The sequence below is a fragment of the Chenopodium album genome, chromosome 5 (assembly GCF_948465745.1).
Source record: "Chenopodium album chromosome 5, dcCheAlbu1.1, whole genome shotgun sequence".
Lineage (NCBI taxonomy): Eukaryota > Viridiplantae > Streptophyta > Magnoliopsida > Caryophyllales > Amaranthaceae > Chenopodium > Chenopodium album.
The window spans coordinates 6,827,629-6,853,237 of NC_137838.1; the positions used below are offsets into that span (position 1 = coordinate 6,827,629).

Below are 25,609 nucleotides of genomic sequence, written 5' to 3' on the forward strand. Positions count from 1 at the left end.
TAAAGTTATCTTTTTCTCCTCCCCTTCAAAAAAAAAAAAGTTATCTTTTCTCCATCTTTGCCACAAGAGTACCAAAATCAATTTATAATACTCATTGGGATTACAATGGATGATGAATTTGATCTGGAAGATCTTGGAATTAATGTAAGTTTATCGATTTTTAATAATTTTTTTTTCGAGTACACTTTATTCTATACGAGTGTAACAATTGCTCTATTTCGGTTACACTAACTCTGTTTTCAATTACACAACTGTACAAATTAAACTTTCACATGTTTATGTAGACCAATTAAGAAAGCTCTTGGATCACCTAATAACAAATTTGTGTTACAAGTTTGACTTCAGTTGTACGATTGGTTTGTGAGTGTAGATTATGGTGAATGATAATCTAAATAAAGCAGCAATTATTGTGAATGATAATCAAAACCGTTGACTGAATTTCGTATAAATTTAACAATATATAATACTTTATTTCGCACATGTTGAACAAAGTCATGTTGTCTGTTTCATATGCATTACCAAAATATCAAGATTATGGACGAATAACAACTATGATGAGTACTCTTTTAACACAAGTTGCATGATTATCTGTTGTGACACAAGTTGCATGATTATCTGTTGTGGCATGTTATATGCTTTTAATGAAATGATATGCTTTAATTTTGAGATCATACATGAATAAAAGGCTTTTTAATTTTTATCATATATATAACACTATTTTTTAAATTGTTTAACTTTGATAGGATGATGCATACATTGAAAAAGTATGTGAGAATGCAATTGACTATAGTGAATATTTTACAACCACAACTATATTTTCTACTAGAAAAGTCATGCTTGATTGGGTCATAGAAGTTGGTAAAATGCACAATATGGTCATTATCATTGCTCGTTCACAATATGGAGAAGGTCATGGATTAGGTACGGCAAAAGCTACCTTAACTTGTGAGAGAGCCGGAAAATATAGACTCAGCAAGTCTGGAGTTCCCGTGGATGTGGAAAAATTTACTGGAACAAAAAAAATGATGTGTCCTTTCAGACTTCAAGCAAAAGAGCATGTTGGTGGTGGATGGAGTGTATTTGTCCGCCATGGTATACACAATCATAAACTTCCAGACTATAATGAGGGTCGTGCAATTATCGGCAAGTTGAGTAAAGATGACCTATCATTAGTACAGGAGCTTTCAAAGTCTCATGTGCAACCACATCAAATTATGAATATTTTGAAAACAGTGAATAAAAAGACTCTGATTACAGTGAAGCACATATACAATGCCCGTCAAAAGTTTAAAACAGAGTCACTGGGAGGTCGATCTGTGATGCAACAACTTATGAAACTAATTGTTGATAATGGCTACATTCAGTGGCATCGGGAAGAAGTAAGCACAGATGTGGTAAGGGATATATTTTTTGCACATCCTAATGTAATTAGTATGCTGCGTTTATTTCACTACGTTTTGATAGTTGATTGCACCTACAAGACAAATAAATATAAAATGCCTTTTTTAGAAATAGTTGGCATGGTTCTCACTGGTAAAAATTTTGCTATTGGATTTGCTTGGTTAAAAGATGAACAAAGAGGGAGTTATGAATGGGCTCTTAGTTGTGTGAAACAATTATTTGATCCAGATAAATTACCAGGTGCAATTGTAACTGATAGGGAATTGGCTCTTATGAATGCTATTGCCATTGTATTTCCCAATTCTTCCCATCTTTTATGTACAAGGCATATTCAGAAAAATGTGGAGAATTATGTGTGCAAGTTGACAAAAAATTGACTTATTGTGAATGCTTATGTGAAAAGGTGGCAAAGAGTAGTAGAAGCTAACACTATTGCTATGTATGAGAAAAGCACTACAAGAAAATAACCTTTTTGTAGCGATTATTTTGACCTTTAGTATCGATTGTAATTGCAACAAAAAACTTTTCCAACGAATGGTCATTCGATACAATATCCCATGTTGCCTTAGCCTATAGTAGTGGTTTTCAGTATCGCTGGTGTTGGCCTCAATAATCGATACGAAAAACTACAATCGCTATAATGTTTAACTCATTTTCTTAAAAAAAAAAAAACATGCGTATGAGCTTTACAAGATTCGAACATGCAACCTCAGACTCTTATATTAAATGTTTCACCAATAAGCTATGACATATTTTATGTATTCTTTGTCAAATAATATTTATATATCTAGTGTTGAAAAGGCTTTTCATATCGATTTTTAGGATTTAGTGGCGATTGTATATGATACGATTTCTCAAAATTATATAATTGTGTAAAAATAGTGTGGAAATATATTATTATGTTTTCCGTATCGATTTTATATAGGAAAACCATGGCGATTGTAAAAATGATACGATATCCTTATTTATTTCACAAACATACTTGCATATTGTAGCGAATGTATAATCGCTACGAAATGTGATTTTTCTTGTAGTGAAGGTTCAAAGAAATGACTACCGCTTTTGCTAAAATGCCTGCTATCCTCAAATATGTGAATAAATCATGGATTATTCCATATAGAAACAGATTTGTTCGATCATATACGATGAATGTTCTACATTTTGGAAACAGAACAAGTAACAGGTACTTAATTAATTTTATAAGAAATCTATATTTGCTTTTTTTTTTTTTATTTATGAAAATACATGAAACTAGTAGATTAATATTTTTTTAATCATTTTTCTCTTACTATATAGGGCGGAAAGTGGGCATGCATCATTAAAATGTTGGTTGAAGACCTCGACTGGGAGTTTGGATACCATATGGCCTAAAATTCACTCATTTTTAGAGTCACAAACACACGAAATCAAGGCAACTTTTCAAAGGTCGCAAAACAGAGATCCCCATGTCACTGTCTTACGACTCTTTATGTTTTTAAGAGGCAAAATTACTCATAAAGCTTTACGCTTACTTGATAATGAGTATAAACGGATGGAATCTGTTGGTGTGGATGATACTATTTGTGGGTGTTACTTGAGAAAGACACATGGTCTTCCATGCGCGCATGAGATGATGACAATGGAACGTGAAGGTAGGAGCATTCAACTTTCTGATATTCACCCTTTTTGGAAATTGCTTAATATAGATGATGCTTCTTCACAAGATATGCCATCAGATAAATTTGAATTTGAGTGTCAACATGATATTGATAAAGTATTACATTCATATTTTATGGAGATTTTGAATCAACCTGAAGATAGGAAGAAAAAATTGGCAGCTGAATTAGAAAAAATGATTTATCCTGAACTCACAAGTTTGAAAGAGCCAGAGTGTAATGAAAATAACAGAGGTCGTCCATCAACAAAGAATAATTCTACAAAAAGAGACCCATGCAATTGGGAGTACACTGAACAAATGTGCTCTAAATATTCTAAAACGACAGTCACAGGTCCACTACAAGAAAACAGCAAAATTGCGACGGAAAACGTTCGTCGTAAACTATGTAAATTCCATCGTAAAGTTGGTTTACGACGGAATTCCGTCGTAAATGGTTGTCGGAAAACCCTTTGTAGGAAAATGGCCTTTTTACGACGGAAATTCCATCGTAAACCAACTTTACGACGGAATTTACGACGGAAGTAAAATCGTCGGACGTGGAATTAGTCTTTCATGAATGTCCGTCGCAACTTTCCGACGGAATAATTTCCGTCGCAAATTGTAGATTACGACGGAATATTCCGTCGTAGAAAGTTATTTACGACAGAAAATTTCTGTCGCAAATAATTATTTACGACGGAATAGTCCGTCGCAAACCTTATATTACGACGACATATTCCGTCGCAAATAGTATTTCCAGCCCAAAATAAATTTTTGTAATTTTCTGCATTTTCAAACCTGAATTTTTTTAATGATAAATCGACAAAAAAAAATAAAATAAATGTTGAGTCCTAAAATTGTTGTTTTTAAAAAATTAATTACCGACCTACAAAATTAGGGTTATGTACATATATATATATAATAATTATGTCCTAGTACAAAAGATAGTCCACATTTTGGTATCTATACCAAACAAAAGCTAGGTTAGAGTGATTCTATGCTAGACTAAAGCTAAGCTACGCAATTGCCTGGAAACCCTGGCCTGCTCCACCACTACCCGGGTCGTTCCTAGGGTCTCGATGCTGAGGATGAATGGTGGAACATGAGTCGTTGCTGTTGAGACGACTCATCATCTCATCGAAACTCTCCTTGTATCTCCTCTCCATTTCAGCCATTCGGGCTTCCATTTGAGTTTGGAGAGTTTGCACCCTGTGTTCCATCTGGTCTTGCATTTGAGAAATGACAGACGGCGTGTATTGTTGTGAAGAACGGGAACCTCGACCCTGTTTACCATAGTAGAGCTCTGCACTTTGGCCAAGTCCCTTCACACGCCCCTTCTTATTGCGCCCACCCACCGACTCCCAGTACAACTCATTGGGACTCTTCTGAATCCCCTGACTCATTGTTTCTTCGAGCTTCTTCTGGTAGGTGTCCTACAAAATATTGAAGATAAAATAAAATATTGTTAAAAAAACAACCAACAATATGGAGTTATATCGCATACTTTTAGGTGCCTAAGGATAGAAATTAAGAGAAATAAGCACATAAGTCAATTTTCAACCCTCACTCATCCAAAATCATCCAAATTTGGCCTATATGGCTAAAACCATGCCTATTTTCTATGTTTTCAAGCAAATGGACTCGTTCTTTCTTATAACATTCCAATATCACATACTTTTAAGTGCCTAAGGATAGAAATTAAGAGAAATAAGCACAAATGTCAATTTTCAACCCTCACTCATCCAAAATCATCCAAATTTGGCCTATATGGCTAAAACCATGCCTATTTTCTATGTTTTCAAGCAAATGGACTCGTTCTTTCTTATAACATTCCAATATCACATACTTTTAAGTGCCTAAGGATAGAAATTAAGAGAAATAAGCACAAATGTCAATTTTCAACCCTCACTCATCCAAAATCATCCAAATTTGGCCTATATGGCTAAAACCATGCCTATTTTCTATGTTTTTAAGCAAATGGACTCGTTCTTTCTTATAACATTCCAATATCACATACTTTTAAGTGTCTAAGGATAGAAATTAAGATAAATAAGCACAAATGTCAATTTTCAACCCTCACTCATCCAAAATCATCCAAATTTGGCCTATATGGCTAAAACCATGCCTATTTTCTATGTTTTTAAGCAAATGGACTCGTTCTTTCTTATAACATTCCAATATCACATACTTTTAAGTGCCTAAGGATAGAAATTAAGAGAAATAAGCACAAATGTCAATTTTCAACCCTCACTCATCCAAAATCATCCAAATTTGGCCTATATGGCTAAAACCATGCCTATTTTCTATGTTTTTAAGCAAATGGACTCGTTCTTTCTTATAACATTCCAATATCACATACTTTTAAGTGCCTAAGGATAGAAATTAAGAGAAATAAGCACAAATGTCAATTTTCAACCCTCACTCATCCAAAATCATCCAAATTTGGCCTATATGGCTAAAACCATGCCTATTTTCTATGTTTTTAAGCAAATGGACTCGTTCTTTATTATAACATTCCAATATCACATACTTTTAAGTGCCTAAGGATAGAAATTAAGAGAAATAAGCACAAATGTCAATTTTCAACCCTCACTCATCCAAAATCATCCAAATTTGGCCTATATGGCTAAAACCATGCCTATTTTCTATGTTTTTAAGCAAATGGACTCGTTCTTTCTTATAACATTCCAATATCACATACTTTTAAGTGCCTAAGGATAGAAATTAAGAGAAATAAGCACAAATGTCAATTTTCAACCCTCACTCATCCAAAATCATCCAAATTTGGCTTATATGGCTAAAACCATGCCTATTTTCTATGTTTTTAAGCAAATGGACTCGTTCTTTCTTATAACATTCCAATATCACATACTTTTAAGTGCCTAAGGATAGAAATTAAGAGAAATAAGCACAAATGTCAATTTTCAACCCTCACTCATCCAAAATCATCCAAATTTGGCCTATATGGCTAAAACCATGCCTATTTTCTATGTTTTTAAGCAAATGGACTCGTTCTTTCTTATAACATTCCAATATCACATACTTTTAAGTGCCTAAGGATAGAAATTAAGAGAAATAAGCACAAATGTCAATTTTCAACCCTCACTCATCCAAAATCATCCAAATTTGGCCTATATGGCTAAAACCATGCCTATTTTCTATGTTTTCAAGAAAATGGACTCGTTCTTTCTTATAACATTCCAATATCACATACTTTTAAGTGCCTAAGGATAGAAATTAAGAGAAATAAGCACAAATGTCAATTTTCAACCCTCACTCATCCAAAATCATTCAAAATAAGCATATATTGAGTTTTACTTTGCTAATTTGCCATATTTCAACTCATATAATAAGTGTTTACCGCAATCCTTTTTGCTTTGTTGTTGGCAGGCACTTGGCCTTTACCAGGCACTTCCTTGAAGTGTGTCTTCAAGAAAAGATCATGGGCATTTGGTAATTGGCCTTGGTTTTTTGCAGCCTTTATATGTACATGCAGAAAATCAATGAAAACATGTTAGCCCACCAAAATTCATTAATAGACAAATGACATAATTGTTACTGGACATATTGTAGTAACCTTACCATCTTTTTAGCATGTTGTACAGATGACATTGAACCTTGAAAGTGGGTCGGTTCAACGATATTTTCCATGGATCCGCCTCTTCGGTTCTTCTTGTTTTGTTCCGACCGCTTCTGATATTTTGGATCGGTGGCAACAATTTTCATCATGCCTTCGTGGACATCCTTATTAAGCCATCTTGGTTTGCGACCATTCAGCCTGTGTGTGATGTTGTAGAACGTATCACGTAGGCAATTTGCAAACTTTTCTTCGAAAGTGTCCTTCACTTGGTTGTTTAACTCAGGTGCCCACTTGAATTTTTTCTGCAAATCAAGAAAATTTCTTCATTACAAGCTTCAACTCCATCAATATAATTTATAAAACATGTATTATGTTAGGTTAAAGTTATCATACATTGAACAAGTTCCAAAAGTGCTCTCTCGAATCTTCATCAACCTCTCCATAATTCCTCCAAGGCTGAACATAGTAGCCGGTTAGCGAGTCGGAGAGCACATTCTTCACCGGCCTATCATCAAACCTATAATAAAGGATAGACATTCGTGTAAGTAGATAATCAACAAAAAGTGAACAAAACATGGTTAAAGTAATACAAATTCACTTTATCAAAGTAAATACGAATTTAAGGATATTTCATTATACCAAAGTGTGGAAGGGTCCAACTCTAGCAAGTCATTAGGATGCGGGTCCTGTAGCTCATGTTCCTGAAGCTGCTGTTGCTCCTGTTGCCCTTGTACATTTCTGACGATTTCTTGAGAGGCCCCCAAATCATGTGCCTCCGCTTCCTCCATTGACTCATCCTCGTCAACACGTACAATAGGAGATTTCCCCTTAGACTTTCTCCTGTTGGACGTTTCTCCTTTATTACCTCCTCCCATGATGACCACCTGAAAAAGTTATTAGTACCATAATCGCACATTGTAAATTCATAAATTAGATCCATAAGACATTAAAATAATAAAATGAGACCAAAAATGTAATGCAATATTACAAATCCGAGTAGTCATTAAAAACTAAACATTCGAAGACAATAGTAAAAGGAGTAACTACATATTCTCCTCTTCATTACTCTTATCACTACTACCACTATCATTATCACTATCATTATTACTATCACTAGTGTCATCTAAAAATACATCGATGTCCTCTTCTTCGTCACTGTCACTGGAGCCAATGCTTTCTTCTTCTTCTTCATCGCTTGAGATAATAAAGCCATCGTCATCATCATCATCACTATCAAGTTCATAGTCTGGAATGTCATTTGGTGGACAAAGCGTTGCATGTACTTGTGGGGAAGGACCCTGCAAAAACTCTAAATCCACCGGAGCATCAATCACCGACCTTGCTTGAGTTCTAAATACAGCCCACCATTGAACCCGATCACGTTTAAGGCTAGGGTAAGATGCATAATACACTTGAGACACTTGGTAAGATAAGACAAATGGATCATACTTGGGATACTTCTTAGTATGATTTACTTCGACAAGCTTGTATTGTTCATGAATGTTCATTCCTTTACCACAATCCATCCAACTACAACTAAACAAAATAGTCTTGTACTCTTTTTCGGGACCGGTGTAGACAAGTTCAATTATGTCGTTTAAAATGCCAAAGTACTCTCCACCATCCTCACTTGACACACACACCCCGTAATTCATCGTAGATTTGTGTTTGCCATAGGACTGTGTGTGGAAATTAAAGCCACCGACAAATATTTGGTTCCAAGTTCGAACACGCTTGAAAGGCCTCATAGACAATGCTCGCATCACATCGGAACTTGGTTTTTGTTCTCTCACCTATAACTGTTACGAATACAAGCGTCACACTAATTGAAATGAAATATATTATATTATATTATCACAAATTAATCGAGATGCAATGTTCGAAAAGTATTATCACCTTGTGATGAAACCAATCAGGGAATTCACTTTCGCATTTCTCCATGACATCTTCTCGACACAAATAAGTTCGAGTACTAAGAATGTAGTCCTCAAACTGCCTAATAGATTAATGACACATGGTTAATCATTGCAGCAATTATATTAAATTAAAGGGATTTTCAAAACTTTATCGTAAACATATATACCTTTCGTATTCACCAAGAATGCCGGTATTTCTTAAAATGAACAAATGAGCACGTTCGAGTTCCTTATCATCTAAATACCGAGTTTTACCCAAATTTGACACACGACCCTTATCCACCGTGAACAGCTCTGGGATTTCATCGTTGTCAGCCGGGGATTCCACATCAGCATTCACATTTCGACCTAGATCTCGTGTTTTTGTGTCAACTGAGGGCTGAAAGTAATTGGAGCAGAAGTTTGATATCTCTTCAGTGAGATAAGCGTTGCATATGGAACCTTCAACACGAGCCTTATTACCAATTTTTCGTTTCAGGTGATTGAGGAACCTGTAATTATGTTTATGTAGCCGTACAAGTATAAGTAACGGAAATCAATGAAAGAGATGAAAGTAAGAGTTGAGAAAGGACCTTTGATTTACCTTTCGAAAGGATACATCCACCGATATTGAACAGGTCCACATAACTTGCCCTCATATGGCAAATGAATTGGTAAATGCTCCATGGAGTTGAAGAAAGATGAGGGGAAAACCTTCTCAAGCTTGCACAGGATCTCAGCTATGTTTTTTTCCAATCGCTCCATGTCGCTAACTGTAATTGTGTAGCAACATAAATCGCGAAAGAATTGGCTTATCTCTGTAATTGCATTCCATATATGAGTAGGGAGCAATTCTCTCAAAGTAGTGGGCAACAACCTCTCCATGAACACGTGACAATCATGACTTTTCATTCCATGTAACTTACCTGATTGCAAATCAACGCATCGGCTCAAATTGGAAGCGTAACCATCAGGAAACCGCAGCTGTTTGACCCACTCACACAAAACCTTTCTCTGAGCCTTGTCAAGAGCAAATGGAGCCTTTGTCATGAATTCTTTTCCTCTATCATCCTCTTGAAGATGTAGCTGGGGCCGTTTACAGTATTTAGCAATGTCATTCCGAGCTGATGGGGTGTCACAAGATTGCTTTTTCACGTCCATTATAGTGTGAATCAACTGATCAAAAAAGTTTTTTTCAACGTGCATGACATCTAAGTTGTGACGAACAAGCAGATGTTTCCAATATGGAAGGTCCCATAGAGTGCTTTGCTTGAACCACCCTTTTTTTGCATTCTTGAGACGTTTCAGTGCCTCGGGGCCATCTGTTGCTTTCGGGAGATTTTTCACACATTCCCAAAGTTCCTCTCCTGACATGATGTGAGGTGGTGAACCTTTTTCGACTTTGTTTTTACAAAATGCATTTTTACTATTTCGAAAAGGATGATTTGTCGGAAGGAATTGACGATGGCAGTCAAACCAAGAAACCTTACCACCATTTTCGAGCCAAAATGCTTTGCTTTTCTCCATGCAATATGGACAAGCCTTCTTACCGGCTGTGGTCCAACCAGATAACATACCATAAGCCGGGAAGTCACTAACGGTCCATAGGATGGCTGCTCGAAGATTGAAATTTTGTTTTCTCGAAATATCATAAGTATTTGCCCCAACTTCCCACAACTGTTTCAACTCGTGTATGAGCGGCTGCATGTAAACATCCAAGTTGCCCTTAGGGTTTTTAGGACCAGGAACGAGTAACGAAAGAAACATGAACTGTCTTTTCATACACATTGACGGAGGCAAGTTATAAGGGGTCAAAATGACAGGCCAACATGAATACTGTCCCCCAAACTGACCATGTGGAGCAAATCCATCCGTACATAGGCCAAGTCGAACATTACGAGGTTCAGAGGCAAACTCAGGAAAGCAACTATCTAGGTGTTTCCACGCTTCACTATCGCTAGGGTGTGCCATTGTGCCTTGAACTCGAGGATTTTTAGCATGCCATGTCATTTCCTCAGAAATGTTTTTAGTTGCAAAAAGCCTTTGCAACCTAGGTGTGATAGGGAAATAAAATAGAACATTCAAAGGCACTAAGCTACCTTTAGAAGTCTTCTTGTATCGGTCGCTGTCACACACCCTACATGTAGATAATTGAGCATCATCTTTCCAAAACAACATACATCCTTTCGGGCATGCATGAATCTTTTCATGGGGCAGCTCTAACCCCTTAACAATTTTCTTAACCTCATAGAATGTCTCGGCCATGTGGTTGTTGTTAGGAATCGCTTCATTAACCAAAGAAGCAAATCCATCAACACATCTGTGCGGCAAATTATACTCACACTTTAGGCTAGTGATTCTAGAAGCCATCTCTAACACAGACAATGAACTCCCTTCGTACAACGGTTGTTCAGAAGCCCTTAACAAATCAAAAAATGGCTTGGCTTGTGCATTAGGCTCCTCCTCTAATGAAACAGGTGGCTCTTCGGAATGACCTTGATCTTGAGACTGACCAAAGGCATCCAAAACCATTTCACGATATTCATTTGACTCCTTTCTACGAGTTCCTGGAAACCCTTCCCCATGACACATCCACTCGTAGTAATTAGGTAAAAAACCGCTGCGATACAAATGAAGTTTGACCGTATCTGGATCCCAGAGACGTTTGTTTTTGCATTTAAAACATGGACACCTAACTTCATTCGGGTTGCTACTCTCGGGATGATCTTCCACATATTTAAGGAATTCATCTACCCCCTTCAAGAACTCAGGATTAATAGAATTCCCAACCTTCCTTTCGTACATCCAACTACGTTCTTTTCGTTTCATGATTACAAGTTCTACACAACTAACACATATGCCATTAATCACATTAGTCATAAAGCACAATATATATTCATTGTAGATCAAACTGTTATGGAAATGCAAATGAGAAGAAAAATGATTTCCAAGGGTCCTTATCACTCCAACCTAACCCATCCTTGTACGTTCAATCTCACTAGTGAATGTATGCCAGAATTTCAATTCTATGGAAAATCCGGCAGCATCTCCCTACAGTTCCCCGAGTACACAATATAGGCGATTAGAAACACCTATATATGTACCTAGAGAACATTGTAGAGAAATGACAAGCAAGGATCTTCCTTAGAATTAAAACAAAGGAATACATTCACCACCTAAGTGAGAATAAACGTACAAGGACAGTCCCAACCGGGGACTATTCAAGACATACTCCTAATGTGTATGCCTTGAACGGGTATCTAGGCATATGATTATGCAAATGATTTTTTTAAAGATATTAAAACTAAACAAACATACAAAAAATTATACGGATATATCATAATTAAACTTAACATAAACAAACATATCATAAAACCTTAACATTAATATAAACAAATCAAACCAAACAAAACCAAACTAAACTAACATATCATAATATTAAATATAGTAACATGCATTATAAAAAATTAAACTTAAGTAAGAAACAATATATTAAACTAAACAAAACTAAACTAGATTATAATGAACTAAAGTAATCTAACATACATCATATTAAACAAAACAAACAAAACGTACCTAAAGTTTCATAATATTAAACTAATCTAATATACTTTAGTAAAACTAAACTAAATTAAACCACATTATATTAAAATAAACTAAACTAAAGTTTCATAATATTAAACTAATCTAATATACTTTAGTAAAACTAAACTAAATTAAACCACATTATATTAAAATAAACTAAACTAAAGTTTCATAATATTAAACTAATCTAATATACTTTAGTAAAAGTAAACTAAATTAAACCACATTAAAATGAAAACTAAACTAAACTAAACTAACATACTTACACAAAAAAAAAAGCAACTAAACTAAACTAAAACACATTATATTAGGGTTTGTAATGTGACTAACCTTTAGATATGCACTTCTTTTTGACAAATTGTACAAATCCTACATACAAAATAATTAAAAAAAATAATTAAATTAAATAAATAAGGGTTTATTATTAAAAAAAATATTAAAAAAAAAATTGGGGAAAGGACAACTTACCAACTGCTTCAGCCACGGCGAGGGAAGGGAGGAGGCCGGAGGCTGCGGTGGTCAAGGGAGGCTGCGGTTGTGGTGTCAAGGAAGGCTGCGATTTGAATGTGTTTTAAAAAAAAACCGGAAAAAAAACAACAACAAAAAGCAAAAACAAATTACCTAGACGCGGTGCCGGCAACAACCAGGAGCGTCAACGACGGAGGGTCGCCGGAAAACGGAGGCTCGACCTCTTTCTCTTTCTCCTCTTCGTCCTCTTTCTCTTTCTCTTTCTCTTTCTCTTTCTCCTTTTCGTCCTCCTTTCGTTTTGGTCTTCGTCGGCTGCAGGTTGGTGACGACCGGCGCCGGAATCGGGACGGCCGGCGAGGATCGATGCCCCTTTTCTCTTTCCCTCTCTCTTTCTCTCTCCTTCTCTTTCTTCTCTTCCTAATTCGATTTTTTAGGTTTAGCCGTTTAGTCCCCAATTTGGGTATTTTTTTAAAAAACGTATAATTTTGCGACGGAAATATTTTCCGTCGTAATGTTCTACTTACGACGGAATATTCCGTCGCAAATATATTTTCGACGAAATATTCCGTCGTAAATAGAACATTACGACGGAAAATATTTCCGTCGCAAAATTACTACGGAATATTCGTCGTAGATATTTAAATCCGTCGTAAAGTTGCGAGGGAAAAAAATCCGTCGTAATTTTGTTAAGTTTGCGACGGAAAAACCGTCCGTCGGAAGTAAACCGTCGCTATTTTGCCTATTTCTAGTAGTGGTCGTGGTCGTGGACAATCTTCTTCATCTGCCTCTGTTCCTGGACGTGGTATGTCTTCTTCTTGTGGTCGTGGAAAATCTCCTACACACGTCTCTTCTAATAAAAGTGTTAAATCCTCAAAGAATTTCCAAGGTCTGTCTATGAATGTTGCTCCATTTGCTGATGATCTACCTTTGCCCATTCTGCCTTTCGTTCAGTATATCCATAATGTTATTGGAGATGGAAATTGTGGGTATAGAGCCATTGCTCGATGGATGTACGAGGATGAACATCGATGGCCAACCGTGAGGCATGAACTAGCTATTGAAATTGAAAATAGATATACCTTGTATTTTGATGTATTAGGGGAACGTGACTGTAAGAGGACTTTGCATTCCGTTCAACATTATGTGGGACCAGCACCAAAATTTCACGTGATGAGTATGATTGATATGGGTTTCATCATTGCCACTAAATATAATGTTGTAGTTGTTAGTTGGGCAGTGGACCAATCTTTGACCTTTCTACCCTTAATTGCTGAAGACGGAAAAAGCTCTCCAGAACGGATTATAACACTTGGGTTTTTAAAGTCATCTGAGCACTTTATAATGGTATGTGTTGGTTGTATATTTAATTTAATTCAATGTTACTTTGCATCTAATTAACTTTATTTATTGAACAGATTGAGATGAAAGAGGATTCTCCACTTCCACCCATATATCCATATTGGCGCCATCATCATCCTGGTATCAATGGATGGGACAAACCTTTGCAATCAAGAATTAATCAGTGGCACAAAGTTGCAAACGTTCGAGGACGTTAAACAGTAGCTTAGCTTGTTTGAAAAAGTTTGTTTTGTGCTTCAACTATAACATTAGTAATTGATTTCAGGAATTATATTTTATTACTTTCATTTAGTATTTTGTTTTGCACTATTTAGGAATTTATATTTTAAGTGCTAAGTGATTATATAGAATAGAGATTGTAATGGTAATTATCTCCATAGTAGAACTAATTTCAGTACTTCTGACTAGTATGCATGTCTATAATAAATTAAGTTCTCTTCTTGCCTTACCTTTTTTTTTGAAGCAAACAAGGGTGGAATATTAATATATTATTAAATCAAAAGTAGTTTCCCAACGAGCCACACTATGAGCAACCACATTTCCCCCCGTTTAACATGCTTACAAGTAAAAGAATTAAAAGCAAGACTAGCTCTGATAAAATCCTCATAAAACAAGTAGATTGGGGCAACTCCTCTATGCTTACTGTTAACAGCTCGAACAACATTTAGCGCGTCACATTCTAGCTCCACGTCATTGTACCCCAGTATGGTGGCGATATTCACCCCATATGCTGCAGCTCCTGCTTCTGCCAGATCAGAAGACCAGCACACATCCATCTTCTTGACAGCAGCCGCAATCAGTTCACCTGCTGCTCTTCTTATAACCACCCCAAAGCTTACACCATTACCAGCCATGACATGTGCATCAACATTCACCTGCTGCTTTTGCCGTACCTAATTGAAAATCAATATGTAATTTGATTAAAACCTTAAACTCAACTGAACCCATTGAAACTGATTAATATTAATTAGAAGTGTTAAACCCCGACCTAGAAATCAGTTATACACTTATGAACAAACTCTTTTTCCGACTCCCTTTGTTTAACTTAAATTGCTATCAACTTGGCTTGATCTTTATTACAAAAACTAACACTCCATATGCAATTGAACACTTAAAGCCCCAAAATTGTCAAACTCGAGCGCAAAAAACCCAGAAAATAAACCCTAAAATTAATTGAAAAAATGAGGGAGATTGTGAAGTTACCTTTACCACAACAATGAAATATTAGTAGCGAAGATGACGATGTCACGAATTTCTGATAATTAGCTTGAAAAGAATTTATGAAATTCCATTGGCATTATATGAATTGGGTGTATGATTTAACTAAATGTTTTGGGATTTTAGGGTGAAAGAGAGGGAAGAGACAAAAGAATTAGAATATGAGAAGGTAAGGGCATAATTGGGTTTTTGAGGGGGTGTGTAAAGTAAGTGAAGGTTGTGTTTAGCAACCGTGTAAAAAACAGAGGTAGTAATTTTTAGTAATAGTTCATTAAAGATATTAATGTTCAAAATTGTATCTAGGCAAATGTGCCGGTCAAACTTATGCATTAAAAAAACAGACGAATAAAAGATAATGGTCACTACTCTAAATTCTCTAAATTCCTATAAATTTGCGCATACTCTAGTGTTGCGATTATTACGAAACAAAATAGTTTAACTAGAATCAATTCGATCCATGACGGATTTCAAAGGATTTTAAATTAGATTGAGTCAGAAATCAGTTGAATATCTAGATTGTTTACCTTCAAATTAATTCCAATTTAACTCATTTATTTGATTCATGCCCTTAAACCCCATATTTACGGTGCTATCCAATACTTAAAACAAATCAACTCCATACTATTGACTTTGCAATAACATGACTAACATCTATTAGTATTCCATATTTATCAACATATAATGTTGATCAACAATATTTTTAATTATCAAGGAGTGAATAATTTTTTAAAATATAAACTAAAAATTTGCAAGTTTATATATATATAAATATATATATATATATATTAAGGTATTAAGTGGTTATAGTGTAAAATTAAAGTTTGCTCTTGTTTTAATTTTTTTTTATCTTTGGTACATATCCATAAACCCCACATTTGCGAAGCCGAAACCTTCAAAATTTATCAAAAAACGTGGATATTTACCTTTAATTTTGGAATTTTTTGACTTTTTTTTCACCCGGAAATAAAAATTGCCGAAATATTTACCATGGTCCCTAATACTCTTCGGGAGTCCAATTGGCTTGGTGGAACCATCCAATTTGCCTTTAAACGGCCAATTTACCGCTTTACAACTTGCATTGATTTCATTAACTCTAGCTTACCACGAACATTTATGACAACATATAATGATCCTATATGTATCCAAATGGCATTATATGACCCCGAGATGTATCCCCTAAAATCTCAATGCTTTTTGACACCGGACCCCGAAACATTCGAAATTTTTCAAAAAGAATGGATGTTAGCCTTCAATTTTGGAATTTTTTTTGACTTTGTTCGCTCGGATATAAAAATTGCCAATATGTTTACCATGATCCCAAATACCTTCCGGAAGTCCAATTGGGTGGGTGGAACCATCCAAATTTCCTGTAAACGGCCAATTTATCGGTTTACAACTTGCACTGATTTCATTAACCCAAGCCTACCACAAACATTTATTACAACATATAATGATCATTTATGGTCTAAACGACATTATATGATCCCGAGATGTATCCCCTAAAATCTCATTTCTTTTCGACACCAGGCCCCGAAACCTTTGAAATTTCTAAAAAAACATGGATATTAGCCTTCAATTTTGGAATTTTTTGACTTTTTTTTTTTGCACGGAAATAAAAATTGCCGAAATGTTTATTAATGGTCCCTAATACCCCACAGGAGTCCAATTGGGTGCGTGAAACCATCCAATTTGCATAAACGACCAATGACCGGTTTACAACTTGTACCTATTTCATTAACTCAAGCCTACCACGAATATTTACGACAACAAATAATGATCATATATGATTTCAAACGACATTATATGACCTCGAGATGTATTCCCTAAAATTTCAAAACTTTTAGACATCGGACCTCGAAGACTCCAAATTTCTTAAAAAGCGTGATTATTCGGTACTCAAGAAAAGTAAAAGTAGAAAACTTGGATAGTTCACTTCAATATTCTCGTTCTCATCATAAAGTCACCAACGAGACCCATCTCACTCTATTTTTCACTCTCCCTCGCCGCTGCAATCATCTGCCCCTGCCATTGACGGAGGTTTGTAATTCTCTCTCTTCAATCCATTTTACTACTTTCCTAAATTTTATTATTATCTTACGCATTTTAGGGTTTCATTTCAATCCGTAATTTATCCATGTTGATTTCGATCTGAAACTATTCTAGGGTTTTTTGGAATTGGATTGAATCCATCCATAAATCGATTAAATTTACCTGCTCTTGATTAATCTAGAGTGAATCATAAACATTTCTAGGTCGATGATTATTTTGCTGATTATCTTTCGATTTATCTATCTTGTTGTCATTGATTGAATGCGAATTAGAATGTGTTGATATTTTCTGTGATTGTTATGTTAGTGACCAAAAATTGGGGTTTTCTTTTTTGATTCATAGATTTGGGTATTTTAATTTTATATAGGAATTTGGTCATTATGGGAGATAATAATTCACCAACGACTGAGAAAAGAGACCCAGAACCTGATGAAAACCCCGAAAGCAAAACGGGTGAAAATAGCATTGAGGCGATAAGTAGGAGGGTTCAGGAGTCCCTTGCTATCGAAAACCGACACAAGTTTTGGGAGACCCAGCCTGTTGGGCAATTCAAGGACATTGGAGATTCGAGCTTGCCCGAAGGACCCATCGAGCAGCCTACCGCAGTGTCTGAAGTCAAGCAGGAGCCGTATAAGTTGCCTGCGGATTATGAGTGGATTACTTGTGATTTGGAAACCGATGATATGTGCAGTCAGGTCTACAACCTTTTGACTAACAACTATGTTGAGGATGATGAAAACATGTTTAGGTTCAACTATTCTAAGGAGTTCCTTCAGTGGGCTCTTCGACCACCTGGTCACTTTAAGAGCTGGCATATTGGTGTGCGAGCAACGAAGTCAAAGAAGCTGGTTGCTTTCATTACTGGTGTTCCAGCTAGGATACGGGTTCGTGATGAAGTTGTTACCATGGCTGAGGTTAACTTCCTGTGTGTGCATAAGAGGCTGAGGTCGAAAAGGCTTGCACCTGTTATGATCAAGGAGGTGACTAGAAGGGTTCATCTGGAAAATATATGGCAAGCTGCTTATACTGCTGGTGTTGTTATTCCAACACCCATAGCAACCTGTCAATATTGGCATAGGTCTCTTAACCCTAAGAAGCTGATTGATGTTGGATTCTCTAGGCTTGGCCCGAGAATGACAATGAGCCGTACCATAAGGCTTTATAAGCTACCCGATTCAACAGTTACACCTGGTTTCAGGAAGATGGAGCTTCGCGATGTTCCTGCTGTTACCCGACTTTTGAGGGGTTACTTGAGCCAGTTCATTGTGGCTACTGACTTTGATGAAGATGATGTTGAGCATTGGCTTCTTCCCAAAGAAAATGTAGTTGATGGTTATGTTGTTGAAAGTCCTTTGACTCATGAGATCACTGATTTCTGCAGCTTTTACACTCTCCCTTCTACTATTCTTGGCAACCCAAATTACTCAACTCTGAAGGCTGCCTACTCTTACTACAACGTGGCTACAAAAACCCCGCTGCTTCAGTTGATGAATGATGCTCTTATCGTTGCAAAGTCGAAGGACTATGATGTTTTTAATGCCCTGGATGTTATGGAGAATGAATCATTTCTCAAGGAGCTGAAATTTGGGCCGGGAGATGGAAAGCTTCATTACTATCTGTACAACTATCGCTTAAGGCAACCAATAAAGCCTTCAGAACTTGGACTTGTACTCTTGTAGGTTGAGTTTCCTGGCAGTAATTGAGTGGACTTTCAAGATATCCTTGGTAAGACCTCATTTTGCTGAGTTATTGGGACTAGAGATTTTTGAAATGCATTATTGTCTCCTCATGTTTGATACTCTATTTAAATTTGGTTTCTGTTTACTGATTGAAATTATGGGCAACTTGTTAAATGCTGTAGTTAGAGGCATTAAACGTGTCTTCTATTGCTTTCAAGTATTGCAATTACTACTTATATGCCACTTAGAAAAGGTCTTTAACTTGTCTAACTGTCATTAACAGTATAGAACGAGTCCATCATTTTGATTTATTTTATGATGGCTGGTGCCTGCATTTTGTCATGTACGCATTGCACAGTGGATGGCTGCATCCTGTCAATGCTACTCCCAATAGATGAATTTTGTTCTTGCCTTTTGTTATTAGCTACAGATCTGATATTTATTTGTTGGAGTTTACGATACACAGTGGATGGCTGCATCCTGTCAATGCTCCTCCCAATAGATAAACTTTGTTCTTGCCTTTTGTTATTAGCTACAGCTCTGAATCATCTGATATCTATTTGTTTGAGTTTTCAATGCTTGATACTTCTGAAATCTTGAAGAAAATGAGAAGGGAATTTCCATTAATCTGCAGAAAACAGGACAAAATTTTGACAGTGATGTTCCAAATTCCCCTGGCTGTTTAAGTGGAAATTTATAGGTTGACAAAAATACTAGAAAGATTGTGTTAAGTTGTTCAAGACTAGGGAAGTAGGTTACCTAGCTTTCCTTTAGGCAAGTTTCACTTTATGCGGGAAGATTAATGTCTTAAACCTTATCTTTGTCCCCCCTTAGTTATGAGTTTAACTACTGCATCATCAACTTTCTACTGTTCTGAGGATTGGTATCAGTTAATGTATATTTGATGTCAAATTGTCAATTATATACCGTCATATAGTAAAGAAACAAGAAAACTCGTATAGACTACCTCCTTTAGCCCTTTGGATACATTTGGCCTGAAGACCTCGATTGCTGTCTATAAGTATGGATTAGTAGATCAATCATGCCCACGCTGGCCTTGCATAATTTCCTCTCTGATTTTTCCATGGTGGCTCTCTTTTACTAGAGTTTTCTCTTTCCGATTTCCATGCCCACTAACCATAATGTCATCTATGCTGCACACTGAGCACTTAAGCAGTTTCACCTCAACTACTGTTTTTTTTTTCACAATCTTTATGTTTACAAATTTATTTATTTATTTTTTAAAATCTGCTCGGTCCTACACTCCTACTTAAGCTCCTTGTGATATTAGTTGCTACTTTGTGACTTTAGCTCATTAGCGAATTGATCTATGAAGGCATATAATTTCACCATTTCAAGCTTCAGTGACCTCATTTCAGAATCGAGCTCATCGTTCTTTCAATGACAGACAAATGAGACAATGAACCTTATTGGGTGTATCAATAGTTTCTGTGAATGCTCGTTGTATGCCTTTTAATTTTGATGCACGGACTATGTATTTTTCACATTACCTAAAGTATAGTGTAAAGTCTTAATTTATTATACCAATCTAATCAAACTGCAATCTCTCCGAACAATGCAGCAAATCATCTTTGATAAGATCTTGCTGTAGGCTTACTGAAAGTGGGTTGCAAGAATCCGCAGATGTGAGAGTTTGCCAACCAAGAGGTTGAAAGAGTGTAGAGAAGGCCAGGAATCTGTTGTCATGTTAAAATTTCTTAGGCTGACGACCACTTTTTTTTTGTGTTCATCTTAGTCTATTAGGAGCATACCAAATGAGTTGGTGACGACGGATATGGATTGACCCATTTTGATTACCGCAAGCCACTTGGATACTGCTGAAAACTTGATACCCATGGTTTCAGTATTTGTAATTTTTTTTTTTTTTTTTAAAAAAAAAAAAAAAAAAACTCTCCATAACATGAATTATTTGAGAACATAGGGAGTATGTACAAATTATACAAAGCCTACTATTTCTCTCCAAATTGGTTGATAGACCAAGAAATAATCAACTTAGGGCTTGTTCTCATTGAACTCAGCTGAACTGAATTGAATTTATTAGAGCTGAACTGAACTGAATATTTAATAATTGAAGAAAATTAGGAGCTAAACTAAACTGAACTTATTAATAATGCAAAAAATGATTTAAAATGGCTATTTTTCTATGTTACTTACAGTGTTATATGGTGTTAGAAAATTTTAAACAATAAAGTATTACAAAGTCAAACTAGTATAATGGAGAGCTTATTAGTATATGGATAGAATCATAGAATATTTCACAATTGTGTTTTGGCAGTAATGATGATACATTACGTTTAATAAGCTGTCTTTAATATTTAATGTTAATGACTTGTGAACCATAACTATCTTTCTCAATAAATTATAAAATGTACCTTAAAACATATCGTATGATCCATTGCAACCTGCGTTGAAACTAAAGAGAGGGATCAAGGATGAATGGTAAAACTGTTGTGGCTAGCATAATTGTTGGAATTTTAGGGTTGATATCAACTGGCGTGGGTCTTACTTTCGCGGTCTTGCCTTTTAAAAATCAGGTACGTGCTCGAGTTATCCTAGTTGAATTAGGGTACTTTGAAATGAAAATACCCGAGATTGGATTTTATCTATCAATAACGAGCAATTAACAATAATCTTTTTCTTAATACGTGTATCATTTTTATTTTTTTTGGCCAGATTCGTCTGCTTTACTTCAGATGTACAAACGATTTATGTGTAGTGCACGAATGCCTATACTTTCGAAGTCCAATGTTTTATATGATCGTTGCTGCAATAGTTTGCCTAATAGTGGCACTAATCTTAATTAGCATTTCAGCTGATTGTGGTTGTGGCAGAGCAACTAATTCATCCTCTACTTCAAGAGCATTAGCAATTCTTGCTTTTGTCTGCTGTTGGTATGCATTTCTAATTCATATACTGGAAGTATATAGGAAGTTGATAGAAAATGTAACCATAAATACTGGAGTACTAGTAAGTAGTAACAAAGAGAGATTACTAAGTTTTACAAAGTGGAGTCATGTTTCAAAGATATACTTTAGCTATTCACAAACCTAATCAATTAACCTTTATTTTATGCGACATTGATTTATTTTAATATTTATATCCTACTAATAACCTATTAATTGTTTGAAAGGGCAACTCCCAAAATAGAAGTCGCCCTCGAATCTCTAACTAACATATGTAAATTTAGGTTATTTTGTGGGCGTTAGTTAGATATTCGAGGGCGGTATTTAATAACCCCCTTAACAAAGTAACAATAAAAATTTAAAGAAAATTACTACTTCGTATGTTTGAAAAAAAATATCATTCCCGTAAAAAAAAAAAAATAAATAAATAATCATTATACTACATATGTTTCTTATTATTTGTAATAAATGGGTATTATTGGTTTTATTTTTTTGACAAAATGGGTATTTTTTAACTGAAACAGAGATAGTAGAAAACTTGCAAGCTTTTAAACAATCTTGTTATTAATTATTTTCAACATATGCTTTATCATTAATAAGGGTTTGTTCTCATACGTTTATTTTCAGTTCAGTTCAGTTCCTAATTTCCTTCTCTTATAAAATATTCAGTTCAGCTTAGTTCAGTTCAGTTCAGCTGATTTCAGTCTATTAGAACATGCTCTAAGTACCTCGATTAATGAGTTTGACTAATACGTGTTACATGTAATGTGTTGACTATGAAATTGAAATTTGAAAGCAAAGCAATTACTATAATTTCTGTTACTGAATTGAGAAATTTGTACTGCAGGTTGACATGTATACCAGCAATTATCTTATTCCTTTATGCTGGAGCCACACATTATGGAATACGGATCTCCAAGGTTTTTAATTCACTCTGTTCAATTATATAAGCATGTTTGCACGTACAATTTTTTTTTTTTTTTAAAAAAACATCATTTCAATTCATTTGATAAGAAATAGTGGATAAATAAATAATTAGTGGATAAATAAAAACCTAATAACTTATGATTTTATCTATGATTATTCGCAAATATGTGATTTACATAAAATTAGGGGTAGGTATAATTACATGGACAATTGGACATTGAAATCAAACCTTCTTTATAAAATTACATTTAAATTCATTAATTTTATCAGTTTTGAAACAAATGAGTTTTAACTGTCTTCCTTAATTATCATTAAGTGCAACTATAATGTTAGTAATTGGAAAGGGTTATTTTATGTTCCTTGTTCTAAATGATCGAAACTTATTTTAGAACGGAGGGAGTATATCGTTCACTGATGCTTCATCAAGTATTGGTGTTTTTTACCGAAGTTGCTTCAAGGTAAACCATGGAGTATTTGGTGCATCAGCTGCATTGTCATTTGTCGGTATTGCCCTTGGAATCATAAGTTACATTACTTTAGTTTCTGAAGATCACAGAATCAGAAGACCAAATCAAGCTAGAAGGGGATCTACAAATGAGCTTCAATAATGATCTCGATCTTTATCTAACTAGACTCCCAAGTGAGATTGAAGCTTAATGTATGATGTTATTATTGTTAATAATTGTGGTGTATATGTTATTTTTTACATTTTGATTTGAAGCATCAATTTTGAGATCAAGTTTGTGTACAAATTTATTAGTTAATTAATATAATTTATGCATAACATACCATATTACCATATAGTCAAAGTTAATGCGGATATTAACAAATCTTATATTTCTCTTATTCCTAAGGTTGATAATCCGGTTAATTTGACTCAATTCAGACCAATAGGGTTATGTAATACTGCTTACAAGTTGATCACCAAATTAATATCTTGTAAGCTTAGATTCTTTTTGAATAATTTGATTAGTCCTTTACAGTCCAGTTTTATTCAAGGAAGGGGAATTGAGGGTAATGTTATCATAATCAAAGAGATGTCTCATATTTTCCATAAAGCTAAGATAGGAAAAAACATAATGGCTCTCAAACTTGATCTAACAAAGGCTTATGACAGTTTGGAGTGAATTTTTATTGAAGAAACCCTAATTGGTTTTAATTTTCCTATGAACTTTGTTAATTGATTATGTTTTGCATTACAACTCCTCAAATCTCAGTTTTATGGAATGGAGAGATTACTTCTGAATTTACTCCCTCAAGGGGTATTAGGCAAGGTGATCCCATGTCATCTTATATTTTTGTCTTGTGCCTAGAAAGACTTTCTCTCTTGATAGAAAACAAGGTGAATCAGAAACTTTGGAAGCCAATTAAGGTAACTAAATCTATTTCCTTGTCACATATTTTTTATGCAGATGATGTGTTCCTTTTTGGACAAGCTTCTAAAGGTAATATAAGACTAATATGAAGGTTTTGCAGGATTTTGGGGATATTTCTGGTTTAAGGGTTAATCAGAATAAATCAACAGTTATTTTTCCAAAGAAAATGAACTATAATATAAGAAAAGATTTAATCAATGAATTTAGTTTCACTTCCACTTCTTCCTTTGGTAAGTATTTAGGAGTTGAAATTCATTCTAATAAGTTAAAAAAAAGGTGATTATTTTGGTTTGCTTGATAAAACTTTTAATCAAATCAAGGGTTGGCAATCCAAATTATTAAATATGGCAGGAAGATGTACTTTGGTTAAATCTGTTCTTTCTTCCTTTCTTGTTTATTTAATGCAAACTAGTATTCTCCCTTTTTCTGTGTGTGAGGATATTGAAAGAAACTGTCGAAAATTTCTATGGAATAAGGTTGATAAATCCAGATATTCCACAAGATTAGGTTGGAATCATATCACTAAGCCTATGGAAATAGGAGGGTTAGGGATTAGAAGATTAAAATTGTGGAATATGGCCTTCATGGCTAAATTAGGGTGGATGATCCTTACAAAACCAGAAAAATTATGGGTTAGGATTTTGAGTGAGAAATATTTAAAGAGAGGAGGTCAGCTTTTTTATTGTCATGCTAGCCCTAATCATTCTCAAATTTGGAAAGACATCCTAAAGGGCAGGGAGTTACTAGCCTCGGGTTTAAGGGTAGGAATTGGCAATGGGAGTTCTACATCAATATGGTATCATCATTGGTTAGGTTCCTCAACTTTGAAGGATGTGATGACTTGTGATATTCCTCCTCACATGGATAATTGGAAGGTGTCTAATATAATCAAGGATAAAGCTTGGTATTTAAATGATATTCTTCACCTTCTACCTCAACATGTTCTCACCATGTTCAAAGCCACCCCTTTGTCGAAATTTACAGATTTAGAGGACTTTATCACTTGGGATTTAAGCAAGGATGGTATCTTTAGTGTTAGATCAACTTATCATTTTCTTTTGAAAGGAAAGTGCCTTGCTTCTTCTAATATTAATTCTTGGAAAGGCTTATGGAAAATTCAAGCTCCCTTTAAGTATATGATGTTCTTATGGAATTGTGCTCATTCGATTTTGCCTGTGGCAGAAACTTTGGCTACTTATATGCCTTTGATATCTCCTATCTGTTCTAGGTGTAACATTTACTCATAATCTCATATTCATATTTTTAGGGACTGCTTCTCTTCTTCAATTTTGTGGAATGATATTTTTAGCAAAGCTTATCTTCCTAATAATTTTAATTTCGATATCTTTAAGAATTTTTCTTGGGAGATTTGGATAAACTATAATCTTGACTTGGATAAGAAGTGGAAGATGATTTTTGTTACAGCTTTGTGGCACCTCTAGCTGCATAGGAATAACACTATTTTTTAAAAGAAACAAATTGGTCCGATCTCTTTGTTTACTAAATTCTACT

General features: G+C 35.1%; 3 protein-coding genes and 1 pseudogene across 4 annotated transcripts; all 4 read left to right on the top strand.

Moving 5' to 3' along the window:
• The first annotated feature begins 105 nt into the window (after positions 1 to 105).
• On the top strand, positions 106 to 1,778 carry LOC145632500 (protein FAR1-RELATED SEQUENCE 11-like). Its single transcript, XM_081684880.1, has 2 exons — positions 106 to 144; positions 744 to 1,778. Exons 1-2 carry the CDS (start codon positions 106 to 108, stop codon positions 1,776 to 1,778), a joined length of 1,074 nt encoding a protein of 357 aa, XP_081541006.1.
• An 11,591-nt stretch (positions 1,779 to 13,369) lies between these two features.
• On the top strand, positions 13,370 to 14,121 carry LOC145632501 (uncharacterized). Its single transcript, XM_081684881.1, has 2 exons — positions 13,370 to 13,909; positions 13,981 to 14,121. The coding sequence occupies exons 1-2, from the start codon at positions 13,370 to 13,372 to the stop codon at positions 14,119 to 14,121; spliced, it is 681 nt and encodes a 226-aa protein (XP_081541007.1).
• A 2,935-nt stretch (positions 14,122 to 17,056) lies between these two features.
• On the top strand, positions 17,057 to 19,283 carry LOC145631709 (glycylpeptide N-tetradecanoyltransferase 1 pseudogene; annotated as a pseudogene). Its single transcript, XR_014112414.1, has 2 exons — positions 17,057 to 17,179; positions 17,559 to 19,283. The product of XR_014112414.1 is annotated as a glycylpeptide N-tetradecanoyltransferase 1 pseudogene (transcript).
• A 2,082-nt stretch (positions 19,284 to 21,365) lies between these two features.
• On the top strand, positions 21,366 to 23,332 carry LOC145630236 (uncharacterized). Its single transcript, XM_081682489.1, has 3 exons — positions 21,366 to 21,782; positions 22,642 to 22,714; positions 23,111 to 23,332. The coding sequence occupies exons 1-3, from the start codon at positions 21,637 to 21,639 to the stop codon at positions 23,327 to 23,329; spliced, it is 438 nt and encodes a 145-aa protein (XP_081538615.1). The 5' UTR covers positions 21,366 to 21,636; the 3' UTR covers positions 23,330 to 23,332.
• The last annotated feature ends 2,277 nt before the right edge of the window (positions 23,333 to 25,609 follow it).

Bases quoted from the DNA above. Each gene is read 5' to 3' on its own strand.
- LOC145632500 (XM_081684880.1), top strand. From the start codon at position 106: ATGGATGATGAATTTGATCTGGAAGATCTTGGAATTAAT. The intron at 145-743 runs GTAAGTTTATCG...TAACTTTGATAG, and splicing joins TGGAAGATCTTGGAATTAAT to GATGATGCATACATTGAAAA.
- LOC145632501 (XM_081684881.1), top strand. From the start codon at position 13,370: ATGTCTTCTTCTTGTGGTCGTGGAAAATCTCCTACACACGTCTCTTCT. The intron at 13,910-13,980 runs GTATGTGTTGGT...TTTATTGAACAG, and splicing joins CATCTGAGCACTTTATAATG to ATTGAGATGAAAGAGGATTC.
- LOC145630236 (XM_081682489.1), top strand. From the start codon at position 21,637: ATGTTTTATATGATCGTTGCTGCAATAGTTTGCCTAATAGTGGCACTA. The intron at 21,783-22,641 runs GTATGCATTTCT...TTTGTACTGCAG, and splicing joins CTTGCTTTTGTCTGCTGTTG to GTTGACATGTATACCAGCAA. The intron at 22,715-23,110 runs GTTTTTAATTCA...AACTTATTTTAG, and splicing joins ATGGAATACGGATCTCCAAG to AACGGAGGGAGTATATCGTT.